The sequence below is a fragment of the Trachymyrmex cornetzi genome, unplaced genomic scaffold, assembly GCF_001594075.2.
Source record: "Trachymyrmex cornetzi isolate Tcor2-1 unplaced genomic scaffold, Tcor1.1 scaffold335, whole genome shotgun sequence".
NCBI lineage: Eukaryota > Metazoa > Arthropoda > Insecta > Hymenoptera > Formicidae > Trachymyrmex > Trachymyrmex cornetzi.
This window is the reverse complement of record NW_017298058.1, coordinates 1,437,007-1,450,431: the sequence shown is the minus strand read 5'-3', so window position 1 is coordinate 1,450,431 and position 13,425 is coordinate 1,437,007. Positions and strand designations below refer to the sequence as shown.

The following is a 13,425-nucleotide window of genomic DNA, read 5'->3' as shown; positions in this document are numbered from 1 at the left end:
GCCGGGGGAATTGTGCGAGGGGGGAGGAGGGCGGGTGGTGCGGGGTTGCGCGAGGGTGGCATCGCGAGATGGGTGGCATCATCGCGATTCATGGCTCTCGCGGCGATAGAGACAACCCTACCATCAGCCGGTTCTACAATTCTGGGAGCGCGTGGGGGGGACGCAGCGAATATCGCATTCTCTGTGGCCTTCCTCTTCTACGTGCCTCTGTGATTCTTCCTTTTCTGACCAATTGTCGCGGCGCTGCCGTCGACTACCGATCAACCTGGGTATCCTGCTGCCACTCGCCAGCAGTACGGCGAGTTAGCAGGATGGATCACTCGCGATGAGTGCGATTGCGCTACTCGAAGAAATTTTGTCCCTTCTCGATATCACCGTTCCTATTGAGGGATCTTTGTACGTCTGATTCCATGTATGTGGTCACTGAATGATCGACGGTGACTTTTTGAATTTTTGCACTCACGCTAACCGATTACTCCTATATTCTCAAATGAAATCAACTAGATACGAGTCTCTGTAAAACACAACATTCTCACGGTTTATTCACCAAGATTGAAATTGAAAGCATCCAATCTGTTCTTCTAAATAGAGTCAAGGGCTCTTTGTATCACTGATGCAGCAACAATAGGCTGATGTGGATGGAAACGTAAATGTGTAACGAGTTTTATGAGAATATGAAAATGCGATGCTACCATCTTTGTGGATGCGTCGCTGATGGATTAGGAAGATGTGTCAGCTGGTCCTTCATGATGCCTCGCACTTGCGCGCAATGTATATGTAGGGAGTATGAGAGAGAGAGAGAGAAGGAGGGAGGGAAAGAGAGAGATTTGGGGGAAGAGAAACGCAAAGCGTGTACGTTGCACGCGACCACGCGTCTTTGTATGTGCACGGATACGGGACGAGCGATAGCTCGGGTACTAATGTAAATTAGAAATCTGTTTAAGAGGTAATGATCAATACATAACTGGCGGCGGTGGCGGCGGCAGCGTCGGGGTAGCAGGCGCAGACGCTGTGTAGAGAGAATCATTCGATAAGTGTTATACGTGCTCTCTCAACTAGCGAAAGAGTGAAGAGTGCACGCAACGAAGGGTTCGGCCAAACATTCCGGGGTAGTCGAGACGTGCTACCCCCTACGATCCTCGCGCCGCAACTATCCTCACCCTCGGCACGACGCTTCCTTATCAGCAGACGCGCTGCGTTGGTACACGACTCGTGTCTTGCAGCTGTCAGCGCTATTCGGATATTATTATCGATCGTCAAGCAAAAGCATCAACCAAGCACGTAGCGCTTACGCTTCATGGAATACGGCTGCATCGGCACACAATCGTGGGGTGGTTAGGAAGATTCTCGCAGAATTTTACCGAATATTTTCCGATAGATAATATCTGCAGGGTGGTTCAGAATATTTTTGTGACGGAATACCACTCGATGATGGATAACGTCCAATTAATAATACAGTTATCCTCTGATTCGTTCATCAACAGCGTTCTGCTTATGGCTCGATAAATTGCAGATTATTTAGGTTGCTATAATACAACTATTATAATATATATTTCTAGTTGTTTTTAATGCACGATGATCCGATTATACTTGGAGTAAATGTTTTTTTAATGAAGAAAATTGTGTTTCACATCATAGTAGCTCTCGGTAGATCTATTTCATTTTTTTTTATTCATATATATTCCAATACATATACGGGAGTATGTGTGATTAATTTTTTAGAATATTGTTTAAAGTCGGATAAGACTAAAATTTTTTTTTCCATATAGATTTTTCTGTATCATTCGATTTATCAACTCACAGACGACGAGTCATCGTATAGCCGTTTATTAGTGTGCGAGTAAAAGACGACGTGCGACGTATTATAAATTAATTATAACCCCGCTGAAGAGTAATTAATCAACGATGGTATTACAAGCGCCGGTAGAGATAAAACTGTTCCAAGCGGCAAGTCGGCAAGTTCATTAATTGTCTTTGAAAGTTTATGCCGCATCGTTTCAAAGATTATGACACCTCTTTTTGCGGCATGTCTCTTCCTCTTTCTTTTTTTCTTGTACATCGAATGCATGATAATTGATCGTTAGAGCGTTCACATAAACTGGATCACTTGTAAGTCATTGCTTTAAATGTTTCAATACTTTTGCGATCAACAGCGATGCCGAAGTTGAGATGAACTTCGTGGTAAATCCCGCAAAGTTTATCGAGCCGAGTGGAAGGACAAAGGATATCGGGAAATAAAACGGGAATAATCGATGGTGGCTTTGCTGCTAGCTGTTCAGATGTCGCCAGCGATACGAAATTGAGAGTCATAACGAACCTGTGATTGTGATCCAAGGTGGAGTGATCCGCCTTCGGCGCTGAGGATACCAACGCATGTGACGCTAGCGCATGTGCGTGTGGACTCAGACCAGGATGCGGAGGCATAAGGCCCGTCGGTGAAAACCGGTAGAGATCACTGAAAAATCAAAGCACAGTTTAATTTCGAAAGTTACATTTCAAATAATAGTAAACAAGCGCGGCGAAAACGATTTTTAACGATATCAAATATTTTTTTACTGACCTTGGTAAACTAGAACTCGTGATGGGTATCGTGGGATATGGACTTCGGAAACCCGCATTTGCCGGCGAGATGGGATACATGCTCGGTGTGTGCCTGTAAATATTTATTTAATTAAGTTTTTATCATTGCCAGATGTGTCTCCGGGACGAGAATTCCCGTGATATATTTCCTCGAAATTTGGACGTTAGCGGGAAATTTTCTAGGAAATTAATTAATACATTGATATATCTGCTCGTTTCATAATAACATCGACTTTGCCATATCTGGCATGAAATTTTTGAATAAATTATATATACGGAAATTGCTATTTAAAATTGTACGTAAATTAAATTTTAAAGTCTGATAAATTATGTATTCAATGGGGAAAAAAATCAAAAATTTAATTTTTAGCAATTAAAAAAGAAAATAACAAAATGAAAATAATTAGTTGTGACTTAAGTATCTTTAAATTTGAATTATTTTTTTTTTTAATTAAACTGACTAGTCACTGATAATAACTTTAATTATTCTTACACAAAATAATTTTGTATAATTTTGTAATATCGCAAATACGATATCATAACTAATTCATTGAGTAAAGTATGTTGTAATGATATTTGTATAGCATCGCGCGACCAGTAATATAGTTAATATTAATTATGATTAACAAACTGCTTCTCGTAAGAGTAATTAGTCTGTGTCTCCTGTTCGCATTTCCAAGTTGTCAAGAACACAGAGACCAGATCCACGTACTTCGCGTAATAAAAACGCTGCCGACTTTCTCATTATTGCAAGTGGCCTCCTCTCACACTCTTCTCTTTTCAAGGATGGGCGCCACCCCTTGAAAACCGCGTGAGTTAAATTCTGTGCATGCTATGATGTCGACGTCCAAACAGTTTTCCGCGCGCTTGTCGACCGAATAAGGATATTGTGGGTCCTTCTAATTGAGAAGAAGAAACCTAATCATCCGTGGAAAATCGCAATTTGGGACGAATCGGGCGTAAAGCAAATAACGAGCAGGGGAAACGGCGGCTTCGAACGAAAACCTGATCGTAAGGACTTGTCTCCTTGCGAAAAGAGGGTGACGTCTATGAGGACCACAAGGATAAGGCAAAGTTCCGTATCCGATGTAATAGACCGGAACTGAGGACGACTGACCAGCAGCCCACACTTATCCAATGTCCAGATTTGTTCAGAAAACTGAACTGGAATGTGAACACATCGTCGTGTCTTATTTTAAAGGTAGATAATCTCATAATTGACATTGTGAGAAATATCGCAATAGAAACTGTTAATAAAAAGTGGGCTTTAAATATCGCGAAACTCCGACAATCGTTACTAACGAGAGGAAATTAATAAGATCAGTGGACATATTTTGAACCATAGAAACTCTAACGACGTTTATCATGCAAATTCGGACACTTTACATTAAAAGAGAATTTACTTTAAAGCGAAAAATTTATTGAGAAGGCTCGTTATATAACGTTTTCCTTGTATTTTGCTGAATATTTTTATGAATATTTAGTAGCCTTTGTGCACAATTCGCGATATACGATCTGCATTGAGTGTCGGGATTTTAAATCGCCAAGAATCGCTTCGGCGCGCGATCGAAATCCGATGCTCTCCATTACTTTTCATTTGCGTTACTGTGAAACACGAATCGATTATTTAACGCGTAATTAATATAAAATATAATATAATGTATACACACACATATATATATATGTGTACGTATACACGCGGGAACGTAAAACGATTCTTGTTCTATGGACGCGTGCGTTTACAGCGCGAAATTGAATATCGCTCTCAACACACAGTTGAATATATGTTTGATTAAAATTGAAATAACATTACGTTACATTGTAATGCAACCAATCGTAGAATAACATGGATGTAATTGTATTGCACATTAAATTGAAGCTTTTATCAAACTATATGTATTTATATAGATACAAAAAATAAACAATATTTGAGGTAAAATTCTATTTTCAAATAATAATAAATAGTTTCTACTTACCAGGACGCGACTTGCGTCATTTCTGGACTAAGCATGGGGTATGGGTACTGGCCCGTTGAGAAGGGGTACATTGGTGCTCTCGTGAGACCTACAATAAAAAAATGAATCATTGAAATATCATTTTTTAAAATTCAATATCAAATAGTAATATCAATAACATTTTTTTCCATTTATCTCTACATATTTTTAATCATATATCATTTTTTCTTGCTCTTTAAATTTCTTGGAGTAAAATCTCACTCCAAAAGAGTTACGATACTGTCACTATTCTCTTGAATAATAGTTGCAGATTTTCACTCTTTTCTTGGAGTGAGATTTTACACTTTTAGAATGAGATTCACTTACAAAAAGGAGTGAGATTTCTTTCCACTGGAATGTATCTCACTCAAAAAAAAGAATGAAAATCTTATTCAAGAGTGCAAATTTTTCACTCTTTTTCAAGTAACAGTATTTTAACTCTTTTGAAACGAGATTTTACTTCAAGAAATTTAAAGAGTATGTAGGATCATGAAATATAACTCGTTTTTTATCCTTAGAACTTTTTTCGTCATGTCCCTTCACTTTCATTCTTATATTTTCTATTTCTTTGATAATCAAGGTTGAAGTTCTCGTGAATTAATGTGCCGAACGTTAGAATACAAAATAAATCCGCCATTAATCACGGGTGCATCTCATATACCCGTGATTAACGGCGTCATAACGCGTTTAATCTATCATTAGCTGGCAGCGTGACCAATTTTACGGTCACTAAGTGATGACGTTCAATTTAATCGCGGTGAGATCACGAAAGACCGAACCGGTAACGAATAAATGCACGGAAATTTCTATATTTGGGCAGTCGAGACAAACACAAGTGAATTTTATTGCAATTGCATTTTTCTAATTTTTAAAATTTATAATCTATTAAAAAAAGTCTATGTATTTATATTCTATTTATAAAAGCTGAAAGTTTCATTTATCTCTTATTATCAAAAGTAACATTAAATATGAATAATATGCGTACGATTATTCTAAAGAGAATAACGATTTTTTCATAATATTATAAGTTATTAATGTTATTGTTGTATTATGGGTGTCAAAAAATTTGTAATTTTGGATATCACAAAACGCACACACCGATGAGAACTTCGATTCGCATGTTAATAATTAATATATACGGAGTAAATACTATCCCGACGGGATCAAAGAAATTGAACGAGAAAAGAAAACTGTGCTTTTAATATCGTAGGTTTGTAATATAAACATACGAAGCGACGGAGGTCGAGCTTTCTCTCTTTCGTGGCGAAAGAACGGGCATTGATCAGCATGCACGGCCGCACCCTCTGTAACTAGCACCCAACACGAAGTGGGAATGCACACGCCATCGGGATCGTCGTCCAGAGAATAGTCGTTGTTGAAACTTAATGCCGTATAATTCATCCCAGACCGATGAACGATATCGATATCAATACCATTTTTGAATAATTGCGATCGATCAAATCCACGTTACATTAATTATGAGATATATGGAACAGTCCGTCAGAAATTCGTTGAAAAAGCTTATCTGATTGTTTCTGAACACAAAAAATTTCTACTAACGTAGATTAATTTTAATCTCAGTTCAATTTACTCTCCTATTTCTTAGAACTATTTCAAAAAGATGAGTAAATCAAATCCCGAGATTAAAGTTAATTTAACTCTCCAGAGACCACAGTCGTACGTGATTGAACATCGGGCGATGTTACATAAGCGGTTGATTTACGATTGTCTTGTGGAGTGTGAGGAAAGTTCGTAAGAAGTTTGTATCACAATTTTTTTATACTGAGGATAGCTCGAATTGGAGCCCAAACGTCTCTGAGGTTTTAATAAAACGACTATATATTTATATTTGTGTGCGCATCTTTATCTGCGTTTGACTCTTACTTCCACTTTGAGTATTACTTTATGTAAGAGTCCTACAAGATAAGTTTATTTATAAAGTTAATTTACATTGATAGAAACAGGCATAAATGATATCGCTAAATAATTCTATATTTTTTGTTAAAAATAAAATAATCCACAAATTTTTAATTACTAATACTTTATAATAAATCGTTTATTACTAATACTTTAATTATTTGATAGTTTTCCTGTTAAGTATGAAACTTGCAATTTTAGTAAAAGCACACGTAACTCAAATCGAAGGTAGGTTTAAAGTTTACAGCACTCGGATAACAAATTGTGAAATTAGATGTACATAGCTATCACAGGTTGAATAACGGACAAGGTATATCGCTTTTACATTGGTATCTAATGTAACTAGTACGTGCCGCGGAACCGATCACGGCTTCAAGAGAGCTCGGGAAATGTTGGGCGCGGATATAAGTGGGGTGCCTTTGGCGAGGCGAAGTGTAATTGGCTTCATAAGGGTCGACGAGAAGCGCCCGGAATATCGGCAAGCCTGAAACCGCTTGACGAGGCCAATACGTCTCTCTCCTTTCTCTCTCTCTCTCTCCCCCTCCCTCTCTCTCTCTCTCGTCGCCATTCCCTTTTTCTCTTTCTATGTCATTCGGCGAGTATAGTATACGCGAACGGATTGGATGGACTCTCCAGTCTGTTTCCACCCCGTTCCTTTTTGCGTTTTGCGGGCGATCATGTCCCGAAGGCATATTCCCCGTGACAATCTGGCTCTTCTCTCTCGTCCCCTCGCGCGTGCTGAAATCGGTCAACGCGTGGTTTTCTCCGGATAGGGCCACTCTCAATCCCCAACTCTATAATGACTGTCGACTGATCGACCGTAAAGAGATCGGACTTCCGTCTCCCGTTTGCGTTGAAATAACGAAGCGCGGCTACATTTCGCGAAAACAATTGTAATTTTGAATAATCATGGCCGTGTTCTATATTTTTTTTTCTATTATCATTTTGCGTATATAGGTTGATTCTTAAATAGCGAAAAGTAGTGTTTGATCACAAATGTATATTTCTTTTTAAATAATCAGATTAGTCAAACGGTTCTATTTCTCTTTTTTTATTATCTTTTTTTGTAGTCAGATTTGTAGCTCGCTTTTGAGAAACTAATATATTAGTTTTATTTTACGATCTTATTTGTAATACCGACAGAAAAAAGATGAAACGATTCGACGACGTATGTAAAACTCGCGGATGCTGGAGCTTTTTTGTACAATGGAGCTACTTTCGATCTTCGCATAACGACGATTAGCCACTCGACTGTAACGAGACCGGGCTCCCACTCAGCCCCGGGCTTTTAATCTCATTTGAATAACGAAGCACACTCGAGCCCGTGAAAACAATGGCTGCCGAAACGAAATTTAATCCCACGTAAAAGTAATAATCCGATATTTTATCTTGCGCACACGAATTTATGTGTCGCGTGCAACACGATATATCCGTCTATATGTCGCTTTATGTAGAAATCATGAAATAAATTACACATTATGTGTATGTGAACATTCCAACTTTTTTCATGTTGTACATTTTATAATAGGTTATGTTATTTACTTTTTGATTTCAACTACCTTCTTTTATAAAAAGATTTTAAAAAAAGATTTAAAGTTTAATATCGCATCCATGACGATAATGCAGAATAAGACAAAATGAAAAACTAAAATTTCTCGTATTCAATGAACTTCCAGGCAAGCAATTGGGACAGGCAGGATTAAAATCATGCAAGCATGACTTAATTTCAGTTAATGATAAAAAGAAACTGAAGGCGAGTTCAACGCTGGTTAGATCGAAATGCATATTGGTTAGAGCACGAAAGCCCTACTCGTCTAATACGATGCCAGAGAGTATCGAAAATTGGGAGTATAAGTACAAAAAAAAAAGAGCAGAAAGAGAGAGTGAGAAATATAGGAGAACCAGAGAGAAAAGACAACGAAGGATCAAGAAGATGCGAATGAGAAAGCGAAGAAATGGGAGGATAGCGGAAAGGGGTGCCTCGTAATATCCTGACGAGTCCGTAGATTCCGTCATGTGTGCTTAATCACTTTCCAGTTGACTCGGCAGTCTGCAACCCCATTATCGGCATCTCACCATCCGGAAAATTACTCTTTTATTCTCGAACAACTCAGGTTCCCGATGTTCCGTGTACCGCGATATTCTCTTTTTCTTTCTTTCCTTCTTCCATTTGCTCGCTTCACTCTTTTCCTGCTTCCATCCAAGTCGATTTTAACTCGGCCGGTGCTCGAGAGTTCTTTTTTCCAACCGTTTCTCATAGCTTCGTCCAACCCCGCGAACGAGCGAATTCATCTATTTCGCTCTATTAAACCTTATCGTCGTGAATTCTATCCATCCGGCTTCGGGAAACCGGTAGTACAGGTTCGGAAACTAAATGAATGCAATATGGAAATAAGAGTAGAAGTGGTAAAGCAGTCTAAAAAGAAACAGCAGAAATTATCTCTTTTTTTCTTTGAGAAATTTTATCTACTAATAAATATAATTATTCAATTTTTATTAATATTTTGTTAATTTTATTTCTTTTAATTTTTAAAAGGTGGTAACACATCGATTACATAAAAATCAAATTGATAAAACCATAAAAAGAAATATATACGCAGTCATAATTTTTATAAATAATTTTATTGAAATATACATTGAGATATTATTGTGGAGGTAAGAGAGCGTATTAAAAGTTTTATACAAAGGATTTAGTTAAGTCAATCTTAATTGAAATTAAAAAAATTGTTTTTGTACAACAATATCAAATTAACATTGCATACCTTGGGAAATCTATTTCTTGTATTTAATCGCCAAAATTTTTCTTTAAATGAATCGAGAACTTTAGAACTCATTGCGAAAGAAGCAGAGAACATAATTGATTAAAATCTGAAATGTGTAGTTATCATTGTTGTTCTTGGAAGTAAGAAAAATAAAATAAAGGATTACGAAAGCCAAAAAATTGTAGCGGTCAGCAATGGAAATCGAATGCGCGACAACAGAGATTTAATAAGAAGCTGATAAAGTGCAGACGATATAAAACGATATTTGTGATTACGGTTATTTACCTTCAAACCGGTAAATATCTAAATCTAAATCCTTTCTCATGATATTGATTTTACTCGAAACAAATTAATGTTATTCGATATCAATGTTAATTAAATCTTAATTGAATAATCAATCAAGCTTTTATCCGAGTTACTTTTATAAAACACGGTTTTAATTATTAACTTATTAAGGTTATTAGCGAACTTTACTCTGCATACTCGGATTGCAAAATACAGCAGGATCGTTGTTAATTATAAATTGCCACCGTTAATTACAAACTGCGAGGAATAACACTTTTTCCAGTATTGGTGAAACAAAAGAACAGCATAAATCGAAATTAGTCGAAAAAATTCAACAAAAAATTAGCAGCAAATTAGAGTTGATCGCTTTCCAAAACTGGGAAATGTAAAGATTTTAACATAAAGAATAGCGAAAAAGAAATATAAGAAAATCTAAAATAAGAAAAGGGCATAGACAACAGTATAATAATAAATATAAAAATAGATAAAGAAAGGAGCAAATAAGAAAAAGAAAATATGACGCGGAGGAAAGAGAAAGAGAGAAGCTAAGCGGATCAATGGCGAAGCCCTGTTGAAACGGAATGTCAGGATTGTTATTGGTGGCCGTGTCTCCACCCTTTTTACGTTTCATTCCCTCCTGTTTTTTTCATTTGCGTTACCACTTCCCTTTCTTTTTCCATTCGCTATCTCTTTCGCTTGTTCTTTACCATGGAGTTTTTAAATAAATACGCGCAACACAGAGATCGAAAAGTAAAGCTAATTAAAAATACATGTATATCCATGCAAGCGAGGAAATAAACCGTAGAATCACAAATCAAAAATAAAGAAAAAGAAAATGAAAAGGGAGAGAGGAAGCAGGAAAGGGGATAAAGAGACTAGAAAATGGACATGGAAAAGGTAAAGTACAGAGCAAATGAAGTGCGGAATATAGAGTGAACGGAAGGAAAGAAAAATTTTTTACCGCGATATTCAATTGCTTAGTAGCAGGAGAGAGATTGGGCGAATAGGTGGTGGGTTCGGAGAAGTATTAAGAGTGGAGAAATTGTCGTTCCGGAGTAACAAAGGAAGGGACATGAGACAGGATAGGTCGAGCCACAGTTTACTTCGCGAAAAGACGGAATGCTCCCTTGTTTGCAAGACAAAGAACCAGAGCCGCCGTGCATGTATAGATGCTATCAACATCATCTACATATTTCAGAATTTAGGGGGGGTAAAGAATATCTTACTTGTACTTGTTTATAGACAAAATGATAAGAAAACTCTTGGAGTCTCTTGACAAAAAATATATTGAGAAAGAGTAAAGTGATGTCTTCAACTCTGAAAACTGTCCTAAGATAAGTTAACAGAAGCAATGTTTAAAGCTCTTTCAGCGATGACGCTACTTCGAAACTTTTCAAGGTTACACCTAAGAGCTAAGTTGGCGATATATCAACAATAAAACCATGATAATTTCAAGTTGATAGAAGAGGAAAGCGTTCCAAAAATAGAATAAGAGCGGAATCTATCAAAATTGAATAGGCGGATAGAAACTACTTTGACCCAGAGAAAAGCTGCATATTTGCTAATTAGCCTAATGGTGAGTTCTCTCCCCCCCCCCCCCTCTCTCTCTCTCTCTCTCTCTCTCTCTCTCAGAACTCTCTTTAGAGATTATGCCGCCCTCTTCACAACCTCTATTTAAATCTCGACATCATCGTGCCTCTTGACTTGATAAGAAATATTCCTTCAATTAGACACCGAAGTTATCAACGCAGACTTTTCAGCTCAACTCAATTCGAGAGCATCAAAAATACGCTCGCGATTAGCTTAAGAGAGAATCAAACGTACTTGACAATAAAGACATTTCCATGTTGTGCAACGTGCAATGTCTGTATTCAGAGATTTAAAAACTTGATACCACACAATGTTACGCCAATACGAACTGCTATGCTCACACACACACACACACACACACACACACACACTGCAGATTTATTTATATTACACGTAATTCGGTATTTCGTCTACCGAATCGCTATAACGAAGATTAACGTGTGTTAACGTGGTTGCAAACGGTTTGCGCAAAGGCCAGACACAAGCTGAACTCGCTTGGGTCGGGTTGTAACGGCCATGTTAATATTTGCGCAGCTCGATACAATAAAATTATATATAAAGCTCTCTCGACGGGGCGGAGCGTGTCGATTACGCGAGCGGGGACGAGAAGTATTCCATCAATTACAATTCGAGAGGAACGTCAATATTTGGCCGGACAATAGCAGATTAACTTCGTGAAAGAATTGTTGATTCAACCGATACGTATTGGGGATATACTATGAGCGTATTGTCAGTAGTTGAAAGTTCATGTTTAAAGCGTGGAGTGAGATTTTATATTATAAATGGCTGTATATATATATATATATATATATATATATATATTTGTGATCGAAATATATTGCGAAACGATATGTAAACGTAATTGATGGATATCGTTTAGAAATATATAAATTTGTAATCTTTGTCTGACAATGTCAATACGTTACTTCCATGAAAGTGCTACCTCGCATATTTTATGGTACTATAACATAATGATTATAACAAGTTTTATGAATTCTTACTTGGTTTTAACAAATCAATGTTAATGATAAAAATCTATCATTTCGGGATAGTTAAATGTTCCAGTAACACAATATGTATCAATGATTCAGTTTGTCATAGCCCTCGTATGTACACATGCATGATTACATTCAAGTCAGGGTTGGCAAATGTTATGTTTTTTTAAAACAAAACATTGTAGTTTTTTAAACTTAAAATGTTTTTAATTGTTGAGCATATTTTAAACAGTATTTTAAAAAAACATGCTTAAAACATTGATTTAAAATATTGATTTAATATATTTTGAATATGTCTTTAACATGATTTTTATCAACCCTGATTCACACACACACAAATAAAGTAAAACCAAGTAAAAAACTTAATTTTATATTTAAAAAATATAAGGGATTTAACCCTTCGTTGATATACTAGGTGTGAACAACCCACAAAATTATTTTAACTTTTTGAAACTCAATTTTCTTTTATTTTGTAGAACGAAAATACAATGTTTATAAAAAAATCTCTGTTTTTTCAATTCCCAACATAGCCTACATTCAATATGCAAAATAAATACCCTTTATCCAAAACCAACTTACAAAGTAATTTTTGTTTCGAAGTATAATATCTGAACAATTTTGTAAATTTTTAACTGTTAATATTGAATTTTTTAAAAGTTACAATTTTTCAAAGATTTTATTCGTTTTTTCTGTTCATTGAACTCAAGAATTTTTTTCACAAAAACTGTAATAAAATTTCAATCAAAAATTATTTGAATGTATTCTACAGACCTTGAAACTGACCCATAATTTTTTTTCATATTGATTGGATTTTTTAAATAAGAATATCAGTTGTTTAAACATTGCTCTGAGTGTGAGCCACCCAGTGTGTCAAAAAGCGGTCGAAAAAAGAAGTGTGTCAACGAAGAGTTAAGAATGATTTCCACTTTATCTTTAATTAAGACTAAATGTAATTTCCCTATGCTCAAATTTTATTAAATTTGTAAAATATAACAAATGTGCCGAATTTATAACTTTGCAAGGTCCAAATATATCAAATATGAACAATTTGTTAACTTGTCAACGAGAAGGCATGCTTTTTTAAATTTGCAATTGTGTACTCAATTATGTATGACATGAAAATTACAACGTGTCACGAAGATTTTGATTATCAAACACATTAAGGGGATGCTAAACCGATTACCCAACTCAATCAAGGTCGATAGTACAGACTCTTTTAATTCCAAATTCGATAATAGTGGTGACATCTTTGATTTAGTTTTTACATTATATTATATAATATATATCATTCTGTCTTACTCA

At 36.2% G+C, this 13,425-nt stretch overlaps 1 protein-coding gene across 2 annotated transcripts in view; it reads right to left on the bottom strand.

The window, feature by feature from the left end:
- Positions 1-13,425, bottom strand: part of LOC108763079 (uncharacterized) — a 35,303-nt gene that overhangs the window by 17,023 nt on the left and 4,855 nt on the right. For both annotated transcript variants that reach the window (XM_018510398.1, XM_018510399.1), the window contains exons 3-5: positions 4,557-4,644; positions 2,561-2,653; positions 2,318-2,455 (exon numbers count right to left, since the gene is read on the bottom strand). In XM_018510398.1, coding sequence (XP_018365900.1) covers positions 2,318-2,455; positions 2,561-2,653; positions 4,557-4,644 — 319 coding nt within the window. The remainder of the gene's footprint in view (positions 1-2,317; positions 2,456-2,560; positions 2,654-4,556; positions 4,645-13,425) is intronic.